The sequence below is a fragment of the Aotus nancymaae genome, unplaced genomic scaffold (genome assembly GCF_030222135.1).
Source record: "Aotus nancymaae isolate 86718 unplaced genomic scaffold, 86718_ANA_hifiasm-v0.15.2.pri h1tg000003l, whole genome shotgun sequence".
NCBI classification, from domain to species: Eukaryota; Metazoa; Chordata; class Mammalia; order Primates; family Aotidae; genus Aotus; species Aotus nancymaae.
Window position 1 is genome coordinate 66409645 of NW_026988414.1, and position 25682 is coordinate 66435326.

Genomic DNA, 25682 nt, shown 5'->3' on the forward strand with positions numbered 1-25682 from the left:
GGCAACATTTAATAATTCTAGAGGATTTTAGGATTTTCGTGTTTGTTGGAAGTTCTTGATGGACATGAATAGCAATGTATGAGGAAGTTATATTAGAACTCTCTAAGGAACGCATTTGTTCATGAGGTGAACATGTATTGTGTCCCTTCAGTCAGCATGCATTGACTGCGTACCTGTTATGTATCAGGCATGGTCCTAGCTGCCTAGTACTTTCTTGGCCTCTTAGGAAAAACAGACTAGAAAACAGATGATTTTACAGCACAGTGTGATAAATAATAAGATATGAACAGCGTTTTAATAAAGTACAGAAGCAAGAATTTCTAATTCTGCTATAGGAGTAGAGAACGGTTTTCCCCTTACACAGGAACTGTGTGAGACATGGTCGTTAAGCAGAGAAGAGGAAGGCAGGGAGATGTAAAAGGTCATTGTCTCTGCAGGGAACATGGAAATGTTTAGTGACTGGAACTAAGTGGACCAAAGAATCACCCAGAGAAATTTTTTTAAGTGAGGATCACTAGCCTTGCCCCCAGAGATTCTGATTCTGAAGGTTCATTTGTATTAACAGTCAGCACCTCAGGCAGTTCTGTGATGGGTGTTCCAAAGACTGCACTTTGAGAAATACTGACCAGCTCAAGACTGTGCTTGGCTCTTCTGACTTCTAGTTGTGAGGTCAGTTTGACTCACTGGAAAGAACTCTAATTTTGTAGTCAGACATAACTGACTTTGAATCCTGGCTCTGCTCCTGGACGGTGAATTTAATGCTAACCCATAGCTCTAGACTTGAACAAGTCACTTACTAAGCCTCAGTTTTTACATTTGTAAATTGAGGGCAATAATACCTTCTTTTGCAAAATCATTATGAAACAGAAGATGCAAAGTACCTAGCCCAGTATTCGCCACTAGTAAATGGTCATTAAATGATAGCTTTTACTGTCCTTCTTGTTTACTAGATACAGCACTCATAATGGTTAGTAATGTAAACTAAACCTCTCTGTGCCTCATTTTCTTCATCTGTTAAATGGGGATGATAAAATGGTACCAATGTTACAAGGATGTTTGTGAATCTGAAATGAGACATGCATGAAAAACACTAAAACAAGGCTTGCTATATTAGAAATTCTTTAATAAATGAATTTCACACATAATTTTATTGTTGATGATGGTAATGACAATGATGTCATTCCTGTAACTGGCTGGCCAGTTCCATATGAATACATCTTAGTATCTATTGAATTGGATATTGGGGTGTAGTTATGATCTCAGCCTTGCCATGATTAGCCTGTATTCTTTAGCAATCATCCCTCCTTTGTGAGACCTCAGTTTCTCTTATTCATTTGTTCATGTGTTCATTCCAAAGTCTTCTATGAAGTACTGTATTGAATGCCAAATCCTAGAGGGATAGATCAGGCAGCATCCACTCAGTATGAAGTTATTCCTGTTGAAGTAGAGTGTGTTTATGTAGCATCTTTTAGACCAGGTATTTGCTATACGTCTTGAATGGAGGACCAAGAGTCCCAAATGGACCTTTCAAACTCTTCCTTGGTTCATATACAAAGAAACTCTGATCAGTGGAATGAAATATTGAACAGTAGAATCTGGGTAAAGGAAATATGAATGTGCTTTGCTCTAATCTCATTCTTTCAAATTTACTATAAGTTTGCAATTACTTCCAAATAAAAAATTAAAAGAAACTCTACTGTTCCAGACCCATCTAATGCAAATAAGTGATAATATCATATAATGTTGTATAATTTGTTACTCCACAACCAAGACCACTGGATTTGGAGTGGGAAGATCTGGGTTCTAGTCTCAGCTCATTCACTACCACTACTTTAGGACCTTGCCTAAATTACCTCACTACTCTGAGCCTCCATTTTCTTCATCTGTGAAATGACTCCCAAAATCTTCCTCACGGGGACTTGGTGAGGATTCAATAATATATCTATATATAATTTCTATATATTATGTATATACTGTATACACAAATACATACATACACACATATAAAACTGTTTTGTCATCTGTAAAATGCTGTGCAGATGTTGGTGGCTCTTCACCTTAGCTGAGCTCATGTCCAGTGTGTGTGTTTCCTGGAGTAGCATCCATCAACTCACAAGCTCCCTTCTGTTTTCTTGCAGCCTGAAAGAATCTCAGGGGAGCAGTATGGAATTCATTCTGATGTCTGGAGCTTAGGAATCTCTTTTATGGAGGTATGTTGTTTGCACATAGACTCTTCTGTGCATATCTCTACTAATATTTTCAATCAGGAAAGTGGAGATTTTGAAAGAATAAGATAAAATAAACCTTCAGCGTGTTATATAGATGTACGCACAGAGTTTGACCATAAAGTCTTTGATTCCTTGTGTGGCTTGTCAACTGACTCTGGAGGTTATTTTAAAGCACTTTTTATCATAGATCACCTGTGTAAGACTTGCCTGGAGTGCTTGTTAAAAATACAGATTCCTCAGGCTGGGCGAGGTGGCTCACACCTGTAATCCCAGCACTTTGGTAGGTGAGACGGGAGGATCACCTGAGATCAGGAATTCAAGATCAGCCAGACCAACATGGAGGAACCCCGTCTCTACTAAAAATACAAAAAATTAGCTGGGTGTGGTGGCACATGCCTGTAATCCCAGCTACTCGGGAGGCTGAGGCAGGAGAATCGCTTAAACCTAAGAGGTGGAGGTTGCAGTGAGCCGAGCTAGTGCCATTGCACTCCAGCCTGGGCAACAAGAGCAAAACTCCGTCTCAAAAAAAAAAAAAAAAAGATTCCTCAGCCCCATTCAGAACCAATTGAATCCAAATCTCTAAGAATCTGCATTGTTAACTTGTTCCCTGGGTGATTCTTATACACACTAAATCTGGAGAACCTGTGTTCTAAAAGAGGGATTCCAGAAAAATTCTGTGCCCTGTTGGAATGCATATATAACTTCCAAAGATGATTAGTTTAAAAGGTACAGCCCTACTCATTTGGATGTATAAGTTCTATAGGTTTGTTTTGAAAGGGAAAAAAATCACCTCGTTATAGTATAGTGATATCACATGCGTATGTGGGTTAAGGGGCGGTGTGATATGTTGGAGAGGGAAGGGGAAGAGGAAGTATGTATTTAGCACAATTGCAATATCTACTCTTTATAGCTGTATTTAGAATGGACTTTATCTTAGTATACTAGATATAGCTCCACTAGAACTCTATGCTATGCTTTTTTTTATATAAAATGATTATTGATTTATAAGAAAATGCATATAAATTATATTAGAAGGACATATGGCTCAGTTTGAATTATAGTAGTATAGAACCTGTATACTGACCAGTGCTTCAAAAATTTTCATTTAAATTGATTCAGATAAAGAAGGACTTTTTTTTTTTTCTTAATAGAGATGGGGTCTTGCCATATTGCCCAGGCTGGTCTTGAACTCTTGGGCTCAAGTGATCCTGCTGGCTTGACTTCCCAAAATGCTGGGATTTCAGGCAGGAGCCACTGTTCCTGGCCAGTACTTCTTATAATAGAAAAGTAGAAAGGACTCTTTAAATAATATCATAGAGTTGCAATCATAATTTTATAACCTTTTTTTTTTAGTCAAATACTTTTTCTGCTATTTTTGTAATGCATGAATGCAATTGTATTTGTAAGGAAATAATCTTCAAACTCAATTCACCTGCATAGTAGAAAGAAAGCAAAAATAAAGTGTTCAACGTTTATTAAATCATATTCTTCTTCTTCCTCTTAAAAGGGAATCTACGAGGAAATAGAGTATGTGTGCATCAGCTGAGAGGTTAGCAATAATGGTGGTCAGATCTCAGAACTGAATCTCCCAACAGAATCCTCAGGGGCTTATTCTATTAGCCTGTTTCAAGGCAAACTAGTGTTTTTGATTTGTGGGACTCAGGATTGCTGTTATACAATGTCCTTTTGCATATTTTAAGTTATTGTCATTTATTTTATAAATGACTGGATATAGTGTAAGACAATTGAGAAGTTACATGGTGTAGAGATAAGAATCCAGGATTGGGAATGGAAGACCTAGATTACAATTCCAGGTTTGCTACTAGTTTCTTAGGTGACCCTGTTCTTCACTGGGCCTCAGTGTCTTCATTTGTAAAATATTGTAAAATGTTAGCCCCTTTCCAGACTAATATTCTACGACTCTGCTACTGCTCATTTTTTTGTTTTCTTTCTTAGCTTTCACACAGCAACTCTAGAGTTGTGTGACTAAGACAGTGATAAAATGGCATAAAAGGCAGAGGCATGGCACTACTGGAAGAGAGCATAACTATTAGATTTAAGATTTAAAGCACATATAAATGTTCACCATTCATCCTTTCTACATTTATTTATGTGTTCATGTGTTGAGCTCCTGCTATGCCTGCTGTATAGGCAATGGGGATAGAGTAATGAAAGGACACAGGACACGCAAGTCTTGGCTGTCATGGAGTTCCATTTGGGGATGGCTGGGGCATGAGGGGAAGGACAGAAAACAAAGGGATAACTAAATATATAATTTGTCAGGTGGTGGTAAGTCCTATGGAGAAAAAGAAAGCACACCAGTCCTCTCTGATAAAGTACCACTCTAGCAGATAATTGAATGCGTGAGAGAAGGGAGCCACCTGATAACAAGTTCAGAGGCACCAAGTAGAGAGCACTCGGCATATTTAAGGGAGAGACCAGTATGTCTTGAGTGGAGTTAGCAAGGAAAAAGTGAGAAAGAATAAATTTAGAGAGATAGCCAGGGGTCAGGTCAAACATAGCCTTGTAGGCCATGCTAAGGACTTTAGGTATTACTCTTAGAAGAAATGATCTGACTTAAGTTTTCACAGGATCATCGAGTGCTCTGTGGAGCATGATATAGAGAGGCAGGCATGGAGACAGGGAGATCAGTTTAGGTAGGTAGGAAGACAGGTGCTCAGTAAATATGACATGGTTATATTTATGTTGCATATTGAAATATGGGTTTGTCTGCCAGTATTTTGCCGGGTGCTAGGGGTGCAAAGATGAATGAAAAGAGACTCTTTGTAGTGTAAGGAAGGAGACTGCCATTGATGTATTTGGGTTTTGTTGATGATATACATTTATCCTGGAGATAAACTATTGAATATTCTCTGGAAGACTGAAGAAAACAGACTCATTGAATTTTTGGGATCAAAGAGGATTAGGTATAGAGAACTGTGTGAAAAAGTGTCAGCATTGAGTGTGGGACGCCTGAATGCCAGAAGGACTGTGTTGGCTCATGTGGTAAAGTAGAGAGCAGATAATCAGATGGTCAGGAGTGAAGGCCAGGAAGAGCTAGGCTTCATGATGCTCCTTGTATTTTAAAATGACTGGTAAGGAGCCGGGTGTTACAGCAGGAGGAAGAGATGTTATTAGAGATTGTAGAGAGGAATCAGATTATGATCATCAGAGAAGGTTGTTGAGCACCTCTGTACATGATGCTTAACTTGGATGGCCAGAAAACCATACAGGGGGTAAAAAGTTCAAATAAACTACCAATAGTATCCTTGGAGGACTAAGAGAAAATAGCATCCTCAGAAGATAAGAACAGGCTGCTGTAACAAAAGGAACATTTAGAGTCCAGCAAGAAATAGGAGAGAAATGAAAATTAAAGAACCAAGTCAAGAACTTCATGAGAATTTCTCATTAAAGAACCAAGTCAAGAAGTAACATGAAAAATAGAAGTTCCAGGAAGAAAGAACAGAGAAAACAAAGGGGAAGAAATCATCAAAGAAACATTTTAAATTTTGATGTTATAACATGAGAAAATTATATATTGTACAAGACTGCCCTTCTCTTAGTATTCCTATAGAAAAAAAATCATTTTTTCCCCAGATGACATACGGCAGTGTTTTTTCCCAGAGAAAGTGAGTTTTTGTTGAGGATTAGTAAATAGAAATTTTCCCAAGGAAAATTTACTATAAAAAGTACAAATAGTTGGATATAACTACCTTTTGTCTTACTGGAATGTAAAGGCTTAACACATCTCATTTTTATGTATACATATTGTTTAGTGGAAGTCAGATAAGACTCATTAGATATCAGGAAAATGAAATGTGATCTTCTGTACTTATAAATAAACACATAAACCATGTAGAGCTGTGTAAATGTAAGAAAAAGTATTTAAAAAGTGGCATGGGCCGGGCACAGTGGCTTACGCCTGTAATCTCAGCACTTTGGGAAGCCGAGGTGGGTGGATCACCTGAGGTCAGGAGTTCAAGACCAGCCTGGCCATCATGGCGAAACCCCATCTCTATTAAAAATACAAAAATTAGCTGGGCATGGTGGCAGGCACCTGTAATCCCAGTTACTTGGGAGGCTGAGGCAGGAGAATCGCTTAAACTCAGGAGGCAGAGGTTGCAGTGAGCTGAGATTGTGCCATTGCGCTCAAGCCTGGGTGACAGTGAGACTCCATCTCAAAAAGAAAAGTGGCATGGATCACCCAGCCCTATACCCTTGACAGAAACTTCTGAAGAAGTTTGATGACGAGTTCGTCATTTTGTTATTTTCTTTCTGATATCATTTTTAGATTCAAGAGCTGTTATCCTAATTCTTGAACTTTTAAAGAAGTCAGACTGGATTAACCAGAATTCAGTTCATATATTCACACCAACACTTATAATCAGTGTGATCTTAGCCAGTTCAGTTTGCCAAGTGTCAGTTTCTTATGTGTAAGTTGAAGGTAACTTTAGAATTTGTTCATTCCTTAAATATTTATTGAACACCGTTTACATGTCAAACACATTAAGTGCTGGGGATACACTGGCAAACAAAATAGGCACATTCCCTTTCCTTGTTGAGCCTACAGTGTAATAAGGGAGGCAGAAGATAATAATAAACACTTATATTTTTTGAAAGCAAGATTAGAATATATTCAATATTCTAGGCTTTTTCATGAAGACTTTTTTTTTTTTTTTTGAGACGGAGTTTCACTCTTGTTGCCCAGGCTGGAGTGCAATGGCATGATCTCGGCTCACCACAGCCTCCACCTCCTGGGTTCAAGCAATTCTTCTGCCTCAGCCTCCTGAGTAGCTGGGATTACAGGCATATGCTACCATGCCCAGCTGATCTTGTATTTTTAGTAGAGGCAGGGTTTCTCCATGTTGGTCAGGCTGGTCTCGAACCCCCAACCTCAGCTGATCCACCTGCCTCAGCCTCCCAAAGTGCTGGGATTATAGGCATGAGCCACTGCACCTGGCACTTTTATTCAACATTAACAACCACATAGAGTTACTTGAAGAAGTAAGCTCTTTGAAGTAGCATCTTTTATGTATTGAGTGCTTACCAAGTAGTAAGAATTATAAAGCATTTTCTAGACTTGGCTCTTGCCTCTAAATATACAGAACTCATTTTCCCCCCACCCCTACCAGCTGCCAAAAAAAAAAAAAAAACACCGCATACAGCTGTTTCTAGTGGGTATATGGTTGTGGCTTTGTTTGCTTTTCTAGTCCTTGGTGATTGTGAATCTGGTCCGAGGGGTGACGGATGGCTCTGGATGCTGTAAGCAGCTGCCATCGACTTTTCTACACCATAAAAACTTGGCATTTGGTGTGTTTCACTGAAATACTGATATTTTCTCCTCCTCTTTTTAAATAATTAGTTTCAAGAATGTGAGTGAAATCTTACCACATGTTGAATATTCCTAACCTGAAAGTCCAAAATCTGAAGTACTCCCAAATTTGAAATTTTTTGAGCACCAACATAACCCTCAAAGGTCACACTCATTTGAGCATTTAGGATTTCAGGTTTTTGGATTGGGGATGCTGGTAAGTGCAATGCAAATATTCCAAAATCTGAAAAAGGCCAATATCTGGAATATTTCTGGTCCCAGGTAGTTCAGATAAAGTATACACCCAACCTGGATCATGATCCAGCTAGTCTCCTGACCCAACCAGTGAAACATTTTACCTGTTGACTAAAGTTTTTGCTGAGAACCATCAAAAGGTGAAAAGATCTGAAGGGCCTAAAGACAAAGGAAATTTCCATGGAAGATTTTATAGGAAAGTGGGGAGGATATACTTCTGGAATCCTTGTCATGGGTTCTCCCTTCCCACTGAAGGATGCTGAAGAAAAGAACTTGTAAGAGTTTCTGTCACTCATTCCCCTGCTCTTACTCCCTTTTCTGTAATTCTGTCTTAACTTGATTTTTTTCCATTATCTTTTTTTGGGGGTCTAAAATTGTATGTAACTTAGTGCAAAAAGGAGCTGTTAAAATGACCTTTGGCAGATGATGGATTGACTAGTTCAGTCCTTTGCAAGGTTTGTGAAGAGATCCAGCTGTCTCAGATTACCATGCCTCAATGTGCATTTTCCAAGGTTGTCAGTGATTGTAGTGAATGTGAAACTGGAGGACAAAGTGAAGTGTTTCTCACTGAATAAGGCATTGTTGAGCTTGCTTTGTGTTCAGAGCTGTTGGGAACAACCATGAGATTGACAAAACAAGATGGAACAGGTGCTAGCAGTCTCAGCTAAGCATTTTGTTATTTTGATGGATTTCAGACTGATTTGAAAGTTTTTCCAGTAGCACATGCTCATATCATGTATACACACAAATACATAGAATTTGAAATTTAAAAAAACACAAAGTCTTGATATGAAGAATAAAGGCATAGAAAACAAAGCAGGCATTTGACAACCCATTTTCAGATGTTTAATGGGTTGTTCTCAGTGGAGAAGCAGCAAGCTGATCTTTTATGACAAGAAGTCTGAACCTTCTGAAGCTAAAACAATAGCCAAAAAAAAAAAAAAGAACAAAAAGACCATGACTTTCTATTCAGTATAAAGAAGGATTTTCTAATGCACAGACTATACTCTTCAACCTCAGCGGTGGAATTGTTTGCCTTTAGAGGTAAAAATGTTCCATCCCTGGGGACATTTAAGTAGGGACTGAATGACTACTTGTCTCAGATTTTTTAAAAGAACTATCCTGTAGAAGAGACAGGTATAAGGTTAGACAAGATGCAGTCATGTATTCATTTGGTCACTCAGCAGATATTTTTTGAGTGCCTAGTATGTGGCAGGCCCTGTGCTAGTCACTGGAGACACTGCTGAGAAGAAAACTGACAAAATCCCTGCTTTCATGGAGCCTACATTTTGTAAAAGAGTGTTTGACAATTTTTACTTTTTAGACAAATAAGTGAGTTAAGCTGCACGTGGTGGCACACACCAGTAGTCCCAGCTGCTTGGAAGGCTGAAGCAGGAGGATCTCTTTAGCCCAGGAGTTCGAGGCTGCAGTGAGCTATGATTATGCCATTGCACTCCAGCGACCAAGCAAGACCCTGTCTCTAAAAATAAAAAGGAAAATAAACAAACAAACAAACAGGATGATATGCTAGGAGTAACTGCTTGGTATGGGATTACTTTTGACTTGAGATTTGAAAGATAAGAAGGAACCAGTCTTCTAGTGACATCTCTCAATTCTAAAATTCTAGGTCTATGATAATTTTGGGAACCATGTCTGCTAACTTTGAGATATTCAGTGGTAAAAACCACTGCTCCTAGAAAATTATTTTATATGCCTTATGTTGCATTTAGAGACTAGAATTTTTTTATTAACTTAAAGAGAGGATTTAGAACTTGTTAAACCAGACCACTCCTCTTAGCAGTGAGGAAGCTGGTCTCCAGGGAACTGTGCAAAAGGGGACTGGAATCTGGGTCTTCTGATGTGAAATATAGTGCTCTTTCCTCTCTTCCAAGCTCTTGACATCCTCTTGCTCAATGTCATTCTAACAAGAAGGGTGACCGTATCACACTTTTTTGAAGTGTAATACTTAACAAAGCCATTTGGTATTCATTATCTCTTTCAAGCTTCTCCCCACTCTGAAAAATCAGCAACTTGAAGCATCAAATATGGTTTCACCTTATGAGCATCAAAGTTCCCATTTTGCAAATGAGGAAACTTAGATCCAGATAAGTTAAAGGACTTTTCTAGAAAGGTTAAGTGAATAGATCAGGCAGCAGCAGTCAAGTATCCTGACTCATGGATTAAAGTCTGCTTTCTTCCATTACACTATAGAAAAGTAGATAAAGTAGTTCAAAAAAAGAAGAGCTGAATAGTAAATGGAACTGAGCAGGAAATCAGATAAAGGAAAAGACAGGTTTCTTGTGACTCTGCTGGTCAGTCAAGACTGCTTATCATAGCTTTACACCTTACACTAACCCTGTAGCTGGTTCAGTTTTACCGTATTTCAAAATGTGCTAGTTGTCTTTCAGAAACTAAGGCCTAGTTTATTTGTTAAACACAAATATTAGCCTAATCTCCAGTATGTCTACTGCAATAGAAGTAGGTAGGTAAAGATCCCGTCTAATTAGTAAACATTTATCCGGTGCTACCCAGTGTTGGCAGTAAGGGAACAAACTTTGCCCTCAGGGGCTCCTTCACTAATGGGAAGAAAGAAAAGTGCAATGGAAACACGTAGAACTGGGCAGATGAGAGTGTGGTCTGACATCAGTGTCTGAGAAAGCATTTCAGTGATTGATTACTGCTTAATAAACTACCCAAAATTAGTGGCTTAAAATAACCATTTATTTACTTGGGGTTCTGTGGGTCAGGAATCCTAGCAGGGCTCAGCCATTCTGTATAGCATCAAAAGCCTCTCATGAGGTTGCAGTTGGGTAGTGGTTGAGGATGGAAGATCCAAGATGACTTTATCTGCATGTATGATGCTTTGGTGGGGATGGCCAGGAGTGGCTGGGACCTCCCTTCCTCCTTTACCTCCTCTCCCATCTCCCCTTCATGGCTAGTTTAGACTTCCTTTGTGGTGCCTGTTCTAAGCTGTGATGGTAAAAGCTACAAATCCCTCAAGGCCCAACCTCGGAAATTACACAGGATTGTTTCTGCCACATTCTTGGGTGGGGGGGGGGGGCGGGGGGTTGTTGTTGTTATTGTTGTTGTTTGTTTTTTCGTTTTTTTTGAGACGGAGTCTCTCTCTGACACCCAGGCTGGAGTTCAATGGCTTGATCTTGGCTCACTTGAACCTCTGCCTCACAGGTTCAAGCGATTCTCCTGCGTCAGCCTCCCGAGTAGCTGGGATTACAGGTGTGTGCCACCGTGCCCAGCTAATTTTTTTGTATCTTTAGTTGAGACAGGGTTTCACTAGGTTTGCCAGGCTAGTCTCAAACTTCTGACCTCATGATCTGCCTGCCTCAGCCTCCCAAAGTGCTGGGATTACAGGCATGAGCCACCATGCCTGGCCCACGTTCTTTTGATCACAGTGTAGGTTCTTGATGATAAAGCAACAAAGTCATATTGCAAAAGAGCATCTTGGGGTGTAGATTGTGTTAAGGCCGTCACTGGAAGCATAGTACATTTCAGAAAGCTTCGTAGAAGTGCCGGTATCTAAGCTAAGTTTTGATGAATGGGTTAGATTTGGAGGACAGTGTTATATCAGGAGCAGTGGCATGTACAGAGGCCAGAAATATGAGAATATCAACTGTTTATGAGTCCCTTGACTTTGAAATGTCTAGAAGTAGAAATGTGGGTTAAGTTGAGCTCAATAGACTAGACCCTAGCACTAATGTTTTCTCAAATACCCACAACTTCATGACTTCAGAGAATGGTTTAGAACTAGAAGCCCCCAAAGGTAGGTCTCTAAGAGAGCATTGTCGTGATTAGGGATGCCTGCTGTCACAGGACACAGGTCAGCATTACACAGACATTTTTAAAGGGTGATATTTCTTAATTATAATGAGGATTCAAATGGCTGTTGAAGTAAACATATGAGATGGAGTTTGGGGCAGTTAACTCTAATCTTTTTAAAAGTTTTTTGACAGGGGCCGGGTGCAGTGTCTCATGTCTCATTTTGGGAGGCTGAGGTGAGCGCATCACTGGAGGTCAGGATTCAAGACCAGCCTGGCCAACATGGTGAATCCCCATCTCTACTAAAAATACAAAAATTAGCCAGGCATGGTGGTGTGTGCCTGTAATCGCAGGTACTTGGGAGTCTGAGGCAGGAGAGTCGCTTGAACTTGGGAAATGGAGGTTGCAGTGAGCCAAGATTGCACTACTGCACTCCAGCCTGGGTGACAGAGTGAGACTCCATTAAAAAAAAAAAAATTTATGGGTACATAGTAGGTGTACATATGAATGTGGTACATGAGATATTTTGATACAGGCATACAATGTGTAATAATCACATCAGGGTAGATGGGGTATTCACCTCAAGCATCTATCATTTCTTTTTGTTACAAACATTCCAATTATACTCTTTTAGTTATTATTAAATGTACAGTAAATTTCTGTTGACTGTGATCACCTGTTGTGCCATGAAATACTAGAATCTTATTCATTCTGACTATATTTTTGTGCCCATTAATCATCCCCATTCTCCTCCCCAGCAACTACCCTTCCCAGCCTCTGGTAACCGTCATTCTACTCTTATCTCCATGAGTTCAATTCATTTAACTCTAATCTTTTTCCTTCTTGGCAACCCTTTAATCTTTAATAAGAAATAAGTCATCTAAATTCATCATAATGCTTAAATATGTGAAAATGGTAGCTACTGATCGGTCTAAGCAGTGATATGTAAGAGGGCCTTCCTGGCGTGGTGGCTCACGCCTGTAATCCCAGAACTTTAGGAGGCTGAGGCGGGCAGACCACCTGAGATCAGAAGTGCGAGACCAGCCTGACCAACAAGGAGAAACCCTGTCTCTACTAAAAATACAAAATTAGCTGGGCTTGGTGGTGCATGCCTGTAATCCCAGCTACTTGGGAAGCTGAGGCAGGAGAATCGCTTGAACCCAGGAGGCAGAGGTTGCGATGGGCCGAGATCATGCCATTGCGCTCCAGCCTGGGCAACAAGAGTGAAACTGTGTATCAAAAATTTAAAAAATTTTTAAAAAAAGAGAGCCTTGTCAGTTAAGACCATCAAATCCTAATACTAAAGAGTTTATGTACTGTGTTCATTAAGGTACTATGGCGTAGAAACAAGCCAACTAGGCACCACTAGGTTGACCAGGTCCTGGGGGAGATCAGCATCAGGGGATATATCATAAACAACAAATGCTTATTGCCAGCCTACTGCAAAATGCTATTTCTGGTGTCATGGAGAACATAAAAGTTTATGATTTTTATTTTGCCCTTAAACAAGTTAAAATGTATAAGGCGCTAGAAACACAGGAAGATGTAGAACACTGGGAACTGTCACCAGGGAGGATGTGATACACACTGTCCAGTGAAGGGTATGAAGTTTGTCCACAGAATTGTGGGTAGAGTCTTCTGGGATTAACTCCTGACAGAAGAGGAGAAAAGGAGGAACAATTTGAACCAAGTCCTGAAATAATAGGTAGGCTGGAAATCGATCTACTCATCTGTTGCACCATCTCAGATTCCAGATAGGAAAACTACCCTCAGTGTTGCATTCTGAGCTCTGCAAACATACGAAGAACATTCATTCTTCAATTGGAAAAGTAAAATGGTTGCTTTCATTAATCATGACTAAACTTTATCTCTCTTTAACTCATGTCTTTCATGAATTTTTTCTCATTGCATGGAATACCATGGAAAAAGACCTTTGCCATTGTTTTTAACTGACTTTTAGAGATTTAGTTATATACCCAGATATTTTAGTTAGTATTGCTGGAGTAGAGCTATTGATGTAAATCAACATGGAACAATTAAAGTGTCTGCAAAACTACAAAAGTGGGTCTTTTTAAATTGAAGCTTTTTCCCTCTTGTTTATTTATCAGTTAGCTGCCTAATACTTACTATGGCCTAGTTGAAATTATATATTCCATTTAAACACAGTATCCAACCAAAAAGTTACTCAGCTAGGGTTTTGGATCTAATGTAGTATAGACAGATTGATATACACACACACATGCACAAACATAAACATATGCATATATATTCACACATATGTTTATACATGCATAAGTATACACATATATACACACATATGCTTATACATACATAAGTATATACACACATATGCTTGTACATGCAGAAGTACATATATATACATACACACACAAGGAAAACAGAAAATGATGCAAGTGCAATAGCATATGGGAGAGGAAGGAGAATTATGTGTTTTGGGACAGCAGGGTTAGAAAGACCAAAGAACATTTAAAGATTCAAAACAATAGCATTTAGCATGAAATCTACTTTTTATCATCTTTACCAAGCCATCAGAATGAAGAAAGACAGTGTCCAGCTGTAGCAGTAGTTTGGTAGCAGGAGAATCAGACGTAAAGGTACTAGTGCCTGAGGGGTGGGTCATGAATTAATAATTGCTATGTGGCGGATGAGCCCCGTCAGAAGAGCTGAAAATGAGGAAGTTGCCTTGCAGAGCGCTATCAATCACTCAGTGACCATAACTTCCAGTAATTAGTGTATTTTATGGGCCTTTGCTTCAGTGGCTCGAAAGCACATATGCTCCAGTCACAGCTAAACTTTGCCGGAGTAATATTCCAGGATGATTTATCCTCCTGCTGCACTGGGATATAACCCTATATTAGGTGAAGATTGTGAACTAAGCTGCAATAAAGTGTAAGTTTAGGTACAGTTTGCCCAGGTTGAGACCTCAATGTATCACGCTTTTCAGCATTCACGGTTAGGCTGTATGGCAAGCAATCATTTTTAACAGTGAAACAAATAAAGCAATTAAAGGAATAGCATTAGGATATTGTACTTGTGAATTACTGTTGCCCTCTCCCTGTTTAGGTGTCTACTGTAATAAACCCATTTCTTTTTATTTTTTTTAAAAACGTGCTGTATTAGAAACATTTATTTGTTTTTTGGGTTTTTTTTAAGTTATGGGGTACATGTGCAGGATTTGCGGTTTGTTAAATATTTATTTGTAATGCTGTCTTTTCTCCCTTATTAATAATCTGGGACAGAATGCAGGACCTTCTGAATGGTAGATAAGTGCTTGATTTATTTATTTGTGCTATTGTTTGGGCTCCTTAAGTTAAATAAGTTTCTACCAGCGGACTTTGGTGAGGACAAGTAGTTATTGATGTTTTTTGTTTGTTTGTTTGTTTTTTAATGTTGGCACACCTTAAGGAGCACTCCTGATGGGACCCTCAGATTTAGGCTGTTTCTACAAAAAGAAGAAACGTTACTTACAAGCTCTCAGAGTACTTGGTACTTTTTGTATAGGCACAATGAGTTATTTCCTGTGGCACACCCACTGCACTAGAAGTCTGTGAGGTCTTTGCAGACAGGGTCCTTTGCCATCGCCACGTTTGTAGAGCTCATGTTCCTAGGCTCTTAACAAGGTTTGCCAGCGACTTACAGTATGACTTTGAGCAAATTAATTATGCTTCTGGTGCCTCCATTGGGCCATAATTCTGTTTGCATTGAAGAAATCCTTAGAGTTTATAGGAAAGTGTTTGTGAAAATAAGTATAAATCATAATTCTGTTTGTGTTGAAGAAATCCTTAGAGTTTATAGGAAAGTGTTTGTGAAAATACGTATAAATCAAATGAGGAAAAAATATGCATGGTTTCACTGTATTCTCTTGAGAGTAAAGTATTTCTTCATCATTTTTAATGATGGTGTCTTTGAATTTCCTTAAATAGACACCAGTATAAGCTAATTTCACCAAGTATAGATGGAAGGGTATACACAGTTTGATGCTTTCATTGCATTTATTATCCCATCTTTAATTTGCAGTGTATTATAATATCATACAAGTTAAACAATAATAGTAAAACAAACTAATCGTCTTTAATTAAAGTGAATTAGATTTTGATTTTAATATATTTGATGTAGTGAGAACTGATAATGTGGAGGGTCCCAAAGGTTATTAGGGCATGTTTCTGTTAGGCCTGATGGTGTTAGTAATAATCCTCTTCCTCATAGTTCTAGACATGAACAAATATGTCACTTCATCAGTCTCTGTTACTCGCACTTCTGCCCCTCCACAGGGGTTGCAGATTCCACAAGTTATCAGCTAATGGCGTTATACATTAAAAATTGAAGCTTTCCTCACTCTGAGGCCTTTCAAGGCTTTGTTCTTAAGCCCCAGACACTGTGGAGTGCAGCTGCAAACTATAGGCAGAAGATTAAATTAATTTGTAACTCTTTTTTTTGGGGGGGGAGCCCTGCATTACTAAATCCTCCACATTTAATTGAAACCCTACTTCAAGACACTTTGTGTTTCTGAGTTCTTTGTTGTCAGTTTAACCTCTAAAGCACTTTAACACTGGTAAATTGCTGTTATATCCTTTGGATTGTTTTTAAACCATTCAGTAAGAGAACAGTGAAATTGATACATGGGAAAAAAAGTAAAATCTTAGGGTAGATTTTGAGGTATTTAATATTTATTATGGCTCTTCACCAGCATAGTTTCAGATGATTTAAACCCTTTCTCTAGGACTGTGTAAATTGGTCTTGGGATGAAAACTCACCTAGGGAATTTTATGTAATCCAGTAGTTAAGTCTGATTTTTTAAAGTTTCTCTGTGTCTGAATGTTCCAAAGTGGCTGCTGCGTTTCTATAAAATGAAGGTTTAACTGCAGCGTACAATCTAAATGCAAAATCCTTAGATGGAAATGTAATTGTGTAAAATGTGCACAGGGTAATTAAGAACAAATTTTAGAACATTTCAGACTATAAAGTTGTCCTTCAGCTAGATCACTGGCTATATTGAAAATGCTTATTTTCAATTTGCAGTTATGCCGAGAAACATAGAATATGTCTAAATTAAGAATAAAAAAATTCAGTGCTCTTCGGTAGAACTGTAAATTTACAACTACTCCCACAGCATTGTTGATATTCTGAGTAGGAGACTTGATTACCAAAAACATGTCTTGAATTTTTTGTCCTATACTTGTTTTCTGGCTACAATGTTTGTTTTCTCTTTATCATATATGATTTTATGACAATAATTATTTTTATTATCAACAAATGCCATTTTGTTGCTTTGTAAATAAGTAACTTCTTTTTGTTAAAATACCAAGGTTTTTATCATATTATATGTTTGGCAATTGTTATGACACACATACAAATATATTTGTTATTTAAATTATGAAATCCAACATATTCAAATGCTGCTAACTGAAAAGCATTTTATAGATTATGGTTGGACAAGTCAAACGTCAATAAGATGACACTAAGGAACAGTCCTATTTTTAGAGTGAGATGTTAGATGTTTACTGCTATTTAAGTATATATTCCCAACTGGTAAACACTTCAGATCATTCTTTTTCTGTCTTTTATGTGATAAACATCCCGCAACAAACAAAGTCTTCAGCAGTTTGCTAAATCTTAAGTATTTGGAATTAAAGTGTACTTTTAAATTTAATATTAAATAGAATTCCTCATCTCTACCTCCAGCCCCTGGCCTCAGATAAATAAAGCTTTTCCAAATCTTTTACATTGTGAGCTTTTCTCCCCTCCTGGGAATGAAAAGGATATGAGACCCATTTGATGAATTGCTGGCACTTATGTGTGTCTACATTTTTCGGTATACTTAAAAAAAAAACCAAACTAGACTTAAGCTGCCTATATTTAAATGCTTCTTTTGTAAAGATGATAAAGAGAGTGAAGATTTCTATTGGCTTAGCCCTAATCTATTTGCTTTGTTGTGATTCGTTTTTTTCTTTCCTTTAACTGTTAACCTATTTATAAATCTAAATCTACATACAAAGGTCATTGGTTGGCTGAACTTAAACCATTTTACTCAGTAAATTTAATTAAGAAAATACAGTGCAACTCATAAGCAAATGAGTTTTTTCCTAGTTTTAAACCAAACCACCCTCTTGAGTGCTGATTGCCTTGCCCGACCCCTGGTGATACAGAAACAGGCAAAATTAAAAAGGACATTAAAGCTTCATTAAATCTGAAACACATTTAGTACAGTGACATATCTGCAGGCCATTTCAGAGAAGATTACATACTCTCTTTTGTAAGTTTCCTAATTTATAATACCTTGACAATAAAAACTGGGGAAATACAAGTAGATTAATAGACCAGTAGGGGTAAAAGATACAGAATGGCCCCAGGTCTGCCTGTGTGTGAAATATGCACTTGGAGCATGTGTACTCTCTCCTCCCCATAAGGATTCCATGTTTATTTTGACTTCTGACAGCCTCATCGAGCACTTGTTTTTTTTTTTGTTTTGTTTCTTTTTTGAGATAGGGTCTCACTCTGTTGCCCAGTCTGGAATGCAATGGCATGCTCAAGGCTCACTGCAGTCTCTACCTCCCCAGGCTCAGAATATCCTCCCACTCCAGCCTCCCAAGTAGCTGGAACTACAGACATGTGCCACAATACCTGTCTCATTTTTGTAGAGAACTTTTTCTTCTTGCAACCATATCTACTAAGAAACTTTTCTTTTTTACCTCCTCCCAATAGTACTTGATAAAAAAAATTCTAGATCCTGGCTATATGTTTTCTTCTACTTTTCTATAAGACAAATAGTGTAGAATATAAACTCTGTAGCTGCACTAGACCTAGAAGGATAGGGACATACATAGAAGGCAGGGGTCCTCTCCTGGGGCCTTAAAATGACTACTTTCAGTGCCAGCCTAATAGTGCCCTTGCCTGTTTTCACTGGCATAGATCCCCAAGTCTTTCAACAGCCCAGTGGTGACACTCTGTAAGAGAGGAAGTGATTGTCATTATGCTGTGATTGCAGCAGTACCTACTAGTTAAGATCAAAGAACTATCTTCTAACTCTAAAGAGGTCAGATCCGCAAGATGTCTTACAAGCAGTCCTCCCAGGAACAGAGTTAAAAGGTAGGACTGAAGTTCCACAAGATGTCAGGAAATAACACTGAAAGCAAGCCAGACCCATGAATGATGAGTTCACCAGTTCAAGCACTGCCACCTGTTCCCAAGCAGACTGGTACACAGAGGTTCCCAGCTGACCAAACTGCGCTAAGTTTTCTCTCTGTTCTCCTGCATGGCATTGTCTTACAGAACAAACGAATGGCCTCAGCCATCCTTTTTCACCTTGTACAGTCATGATAGAGAGGGCCAAGTGGATAAATGCATATTCCCAAGTTGACTGGAGCCTAGCCTCTCCATAGAACAATGACCATCTAGAACTGGAAGTTTTGTGTTGAATTGAGAAGAATTCATATTTTTTTCTGTATCCCACTCCCTTTTAAGCCATCCATTTATTATTGCTTAATTCTTATAAATCGCAAGAGCCGGTGGTCATTGTTGGTACCTGCTAGCTAGTTTAGATTGTGACTGTATGTGTGGTGGGCAAGTTTCCTTTGTCTTTAAGCCATGTGAACAGAATTCTTCCCTGGTCCCTAATGACCTGTTCAGCATATACCCAAGCGAATGGCACAATGCCTGTGGAAGGATTTGAGCTACAATGTTCTAAGTGTTTTGTAGTCATTATTAAGCTATTAGCTTTTTTTAGGTGTGAGACTCTACTCTTGCTGGTTTTCTTTTTTTTTTTTTTTTTTGAGACGGAGTTTCGCTTTTGTTACCCAGGCTGGAGTGCAACGGCGTAATCTCGGCTCACCGCAACCTCCACCTCCTGGTTCAAGCAATTCTCCTGCCTCAGCCTCCCGAGTAACTGGGACTACAGCCGTGCGCCACCATGCCCAGTTAATTTTTGTATTTTTAGTAGAGATGGGGTTTCACCTTGTTGACCAGGATGGTCTCGATCTCTTGACCTCATGATCCACCCACCTCGGCCTCCCAAAGTGCTGGGATTATAGGTGTGAGCCACCGCACCCGGCCCTCTTGCTGGTTTTCTAACTCCAAATGGCAGTATGTGCAAAACTCGTAATCCATAGATCACTGTGATGCCTGTTAAGTCACTGCAGACTGTTGCAAATGCCTAATTCACCCACCACAGTAGACCATAGTGATTCCTCCTGAATCAGTGTGCACACCCTGATTGGCCAGAAACAAACTGTATTTTCAAAATGTAGGGCAAACCTACAAACCTGTATTGTGAGGAGGTGGGGTAGGGACAGAGGATGGGAGAGCTGAGTCCCTCCCCTTTCCCTCCCAGTACATAGACAACAAACATAATCACACAAAACTTCGAAAGGGAGTTTGGCAAACATCTATACTCTTCTTCACCCTATCTTGTGATGTTTTTATTGTGTACACTCAAAGAGATTAATGATATCCATTAAATGAAATGGTGATAGTATAGCTATATCTTCAAAGTCCATACACACATCAGTATATATTTTATGTACAAGATATGAGTACAAGGTAATGAAACCTAGGTGTTTTAAAGCATACATATATACACATACACACACACAGGCATATGTGCAAATGAGTGTTGGCCTTTTCATAGTCACCTTACAAGGTCATAATGTTTATTCCTGTTATATTGCTGTTGTTCATATTGGTTTTAGAACTTTGATAACTTCAGCATCTTTATGTCTAAGCAATAAAATATTTAGTTTTTGTAGGTTGCTTTGGTTTTTCGGTAATATCCATAGGCTATGCAAACCTTAGTCTACAAATAATTTACATGATGAGCAAGCTGAGGGGTATAATTTTAAATCCAAGATAAGATGCAATGCTAATAAACTAAACTAGGTATTCTGTTAATTGAAAGAATTCTAAAACAGTTACAAAAGGGGAATTCAGAAATGTTTGAGCAGTGTTAGTGTCTTTGAAATGAGTGCAGAACTTCTCAAGCTCTAGAAAAGCAGTGTAATATGCTGGAAGGAACACTGGATTAAGTTGCAAATCTTGGGGTCAGTTCCTAGGCTTCCACTTATTAACTGTTTGGGAGCTACTTCAGTGGGACTCTGTGTTTTAATCTGTGAAGTGGGTTGATACTCTCTTAGATCCATTAGTTTTAAAATCCCTGATCTTGTCATTCTGCTTCGAAAGTAGTTACAAATACATGTAAATGATGTCAGGACTGAGGATGGGCCACATTGTAAAATTGCAAAGTTTTGCCACTATTTTCTTTAAGTAAGTTTTGGTATGTTTGTTAAATTTTATCTTTTTGGTCAGGCTCAATGGCTCACGCCTATAATCCCAGCACTTTGGGAGGCCAAGGCAGAGGATCACTTTAGGTCGGGAGTTCAAGACCAGCCTGGCCAACATGGTGGAAACCCCATCGCTACTAAAAATACAAAAATTAGCTGGGCATGGTGGTATTCACCTGTAATCCCAGCTACTCGGGAAGCCGAGACAGAAGAATCAGTTGAACCCAGGAGGCGGAGGTTGCAGTGAGCCAAGATCACACCACTGCACTCCAGTCTGGGTGACAGAGCGAGACTCCATCTCAAAAAAATGGTTTCTATATTTTTGCTTTATATCAAGCCTATTGCTAGTTGGGTCTTTTTTTTTTTTTTTTTTTTTTTTTTGAGACGGAGTTTCGCTCTTGTTACTCAGGCTGGAGTGCAATGGCGCTATCTCGGCTCACTGCAACCTCCGCCTCCTGGGTTCAGGCAATTCTCCTGCCTCAGCCTCCCGAGTAGCTGGGATTACAGGCACGCGCCACTATGCCCAGCTAATTTTTTGTATTTTTAGTAGAGACAGGGTTTCACCATGTTGACCAGGATGGTCTTGATCTCTTGACCTCATGATCCACCTGCCTCGGCCTCCCAAAGTGCTGGGATTACAGGCTTGAGCCACCGCGCCCGGCCTATCATTTTGTTTTTACAGTGAGGATTCAAAGATCAAAATTAAGTGATCGGCCCAGAAACAGAGCAGTTTACAAATCAAGCTAGATTGGAAGCTTTCAGACTTAGACCTACAGTTCTGACTTCACAACCTTCAAGTGGCCGTTTTCCCACTGGTGGGTAGAAAATGGATGAAAAAACTTTAACAAATGTACAAAAATAATGACACAGTTTTCAATTTCATAATAATGTCCATTCCCCACTTCCTACAACCTTTCATTTATACTTGTAACTGAAAATTTTGTGGGCTAGTAATAATTAGGTGTTCCCATTTTACAAGACGAAAAGCAGAGAGTTTTTACATCTCTGTCTAGCAGAAACTGTCGCACATGTGTAAATGTGAATAATGCCCATACAGCCAAGAATATTACTAAGGGAAACCACATAAGGATAATGTTTTGTTATTAAAATATTTTATCAGGAATGCAGCATCGTCCATTGAAAATGTCCATTCTAAATACAGCTCTTAATGTAATTACAGCCATAATTTAGCTTGTACATTTGAGGTTGTGAGCTTTTTTATATTTGCTGGATGCAGTTCTGAAATTTAGTACTTGTCTGTCTTAAGGAGATCTGCCCTGCATGCAAATCTATAACTAGACAAATATTATTTCCTTTCCCAGCTTGCTCTTGGGAGGTTTCCATATCCTCAGGTAAGATTGTTCATTACTGCCGTTTGCCACTGTGACATTCATTCCTATGTATGAAGGTGCAGGGAGCAATTGTGAACATTTGAGCCACATACAAATAAATCTGTCCTGTTAAATTGAAAAGTGATATCTTAAAGGAGTCATTTAGAAGTCTCTATTGATTTTTGATTTTTTTAAACTCCTGATTTTTTTCTTCTTTGTTAAAGGTTGAGAGTGATCATTGTGCTTTTCCTTTGTGTGACATTCAGGATTTTTTTTTTTTTTCCTGGCCGATACCGTGTACACATTTTGAGGATGGGGGAGAGAGCCAGCCTTTTCTTGATACACTTTTTAAGCTCTTCACTTAAAATTTTTTGAGTTAAAAGATTAAGACAAAGGGTAAAAGCATCTAATCTAGGTCATTATTTGCTAGGCAAATAGATGGGCTCCCAATTTTATGAGTATAATTTTGAACATATTCTTTAAAAATATTTTGCTCCTTCCTGTCTACATTTCTAAGAAAACAAAACAGTTCATTATACTAGTATTGCTGACTCCAATCTTCATTAAAATTTCTTTAAGATTTTTATTATAGAAGCATACTAGCACTTAAAATATAAAGCTATTTTGTGGTTTGAAAATGATTCCCCAGTGTGTGGAGAGAAATAAGTGAAATGTCTAGAGGGATGAAAAATGAATGGTTTGACTGTTTTCCTCTGGTTGATGTTCACTGTTTTTCTGGCATCTTGGTCTGTACAGGCCAAAGTGCCTGGAGGCATGTCTGATTTAAAGGTGGTGTTGGTCTCTGCTCTTTAAGCATCTATTAACTTGCTATTATTATGCAAATAAGTGTTGTATTACACATACTAATTTATGCATGGTTAGATTATGCAGATGCATCACAAACATGGTTATTGAATAATAGGATCGGGCTCATTCTCTCTACCATCTTCATAAGCAGTTTTAAGCAAATTCTCCTGGTACCCATGTGGACATTTAAAGACCTTTTACTCAATGAAACGTCTCTTTCTCTTTTGTATTTTGCTTTCATAGTTAAAGCCATCAGATAAGAGGAAGAGAAATCGTCCAAGTTGTTAGGTTCAAGAGCGTTAGTCTCACTTTTGAAATTCGTAGACTTTTTTGTTTAAATGTAATCTTTTCTTTATAGAAGAAATCTAAAATGCAGTTGCTTGGCATGCGTGCTAGCATTTAGTGAGATTTTAGTGTGTATAGCCTTGCTGCTTAGCTCTAGGTAGCCCATCAAATTAAAATCACATTTTCAGGATTTATAGCTCATTAGAATATTTATCTTGGTAAGCTTCTTAGGCTGTCAGTAATTTTTAAACAATTCAGTTTGACCAATTTGTGAAATCCCCTAAAATTTTGAAAATGAACACACAAACCCTATACAATATATTTCTCAAACAAATCTTAGTAGAAAACTTATAAGCCATCTAGTAAAAGTTCCAAAGTTTGAGAATGTAGTGATATTCTTGAGATTCCTAATATCTAGAGTAATTAATCAGTGAGATTTGATGGGTGATGTGTCTAAGAAATGGATTGCCATCGCATTTGACGAGTGAAGCTCGTGAAGGCTGTGGTCGAATTTGAGAAGAGGCTATTTACCTTTGTAGTATGGTTTTCCTGAATATCTAAATATATCTTTATTTGATCAGTCAAGTGGAAGTTGGAAAATTCTAGTACTATGCTCAGCTCCCTAGTTAACAACAACCTTTATGCCAGCATGGGGGGAAAACACAACTGTATTCCTTGAGTCGTGATAGATAAAAGCAGCTTTGATGCCATTAGGCCTATTTCCCAAGTCTTTCAACAGAAGTTTGGGTTGCGTCGTTGCTAGAACCACTAATGATTTTTGGTGCAGTTGGCATGTATTTTACAGGCTTGTACTATAAGCTGAAGATTGGGAAAGGATACTTTATAAATGCCTTTCCGGCCCCTCCCTTTTGCCCTTAAACAAAGCACATGAAGAAAAATGTATATTTTTATAGTGTCACAGAGGCTGAGTTATGGAAAAACATTCTCTTTGGCCCACATTATGTCGTTTGAACTCCTACCCACTCTGTGAAATAGCCTCCCCTCATAAATTGGACAAAGAGAATGGCTGATTTGCTCACTGTTAAGCTGTGGCTGGTTTGGTTTCTTTGACTCCCAAGTGGAGTAGGCAGAAGTGAATCATAGACTATCAGAATTAGAAGGATCTTAGACATCATCAAATCAAACTTCTCTACAATGTCTGAAAAAAAAAAACCAGCCACACTGCTTGAACACCTCCAGTGACAAGAAATTCACTACCTTAGAAAGCATCCATAGGGTCAAAGCAATGTTCTATTTATGAAGTTGAGAACTGTCTCACCCTAAGTGTCACTCACTAGTCTGGTCCTAGAAACATGAAAGCCTTTCATATATCCTTAAGATCACATTCGATTGTTCTTCGGGCTAGGGACAGTGCCAGGGAATTTCTGCTGTGAACCCAAAGTCTAATCAGGGCATTAGACCTAAGCCCTTTTCACTAGTGGCAAATTGAGAGGAGTGGCCTATTGGAAGGAGTTCTGGATCAGGAGCCAGAAAATTAGAATTAGAATTAGGTGCGACCACAATCTCACCACAGACCTTAATTGTTGCTTTCTAACTCTGAGGTGTCAGTTTCCTCATCTCTAACATGAGGATTCTAATGCCTACCTTTCCTCTCTGATTAAATAAAGGAGGTATGCTGGTCAAATGAGACTATGGATATGAAATTACTCTGAAAAGTACAAAGGGCCACCTGCCTGGATCTAATGTTGGGCTGCAGCACAAAACAGAATTTCCCAACTATCAATCATCGGTTGTAAAATAATGTTCTTAGCAACATGCCAGCCACAACTGGAGCAGAGTATAAAATGAGCAGAGGGTAAAGCTAGGAGGAGGAGCCAGCTTCAAGACTTGTCTTTCCCCCAGCTCAGCATCAGTGCTGCTGACAGCGTCATTAGCAGCCCCTCTTCCTGCTGGTGACACAGTATGTATCTGGTGGGAGCTCAGAGAGGGAGGAGTGTTGGGAAGATACTAGGAACAGTCAGTGCCCTGGGAGCAACATAAAGGTTAAAGGGCTGGGTTTTGTTGAGATAATATTTTTGTTGAGATAGCCATTCTATATGAGTTTCATTGTTTTGTGGGTCAGGTGTTTGTTATCTGAAACACTATCTATTTTAGTTTCCTTTAGGCCTTAGGGTTGCATAACTTCATTGGCATGCAGTATGGGGTTCTAAAGAAAAAAAAAGATTGGGAGCACAGTCTTAGTACTACTGCCTATAATAGGAAAAATAATGGTATCTTGGCTTCACCTAGCACCCTTCCCACACAGGGCTCCAGACTCAGGCTGTTAACCTGCCTCAGACTGTACATTCTACCTGCAGAAACTTACTTCCAGCCTCTGGGTGAGCCATCTCAGGCTCAGAGAGGCAAAGTACCTTGCCTTAGGCAGGAATGGGTACAG

The 25682-nt window shown here is 38.8% G+C and overlaps 1 protein-coding gene across 6 annotated transcripts in view; it reads left to right on the top strand.

The window, feature by feature from the left end:
* Positions 1-25682, top strand: part of MAP2K5 (mitogen-activated protein kinase kinase 5) — a 264089-nt gene that overhangs the window by 159279 nt on the left and 79128 nt on the right. For 4 of the 6 annotated variants that reach the window (XM_064381982.1, XM_064381988.1, XM_064382003.1 and 1 more), the window contains 2 exons: positions 2139-2210; positions 22184-22213. In XM_064381982.1, coding sequence (XP_064238052.1) covers positions 2139-2210; positions 22184-22213 — 102 coding nt within the window. The remainder of the gene's footprint in view (positions 1-2138; positions 2211-22183; positions 22214-25682) is intronic. The other 2 variants (XM_064381992.1, XM_064381998.1) reach the window with 1 other exon arrangement.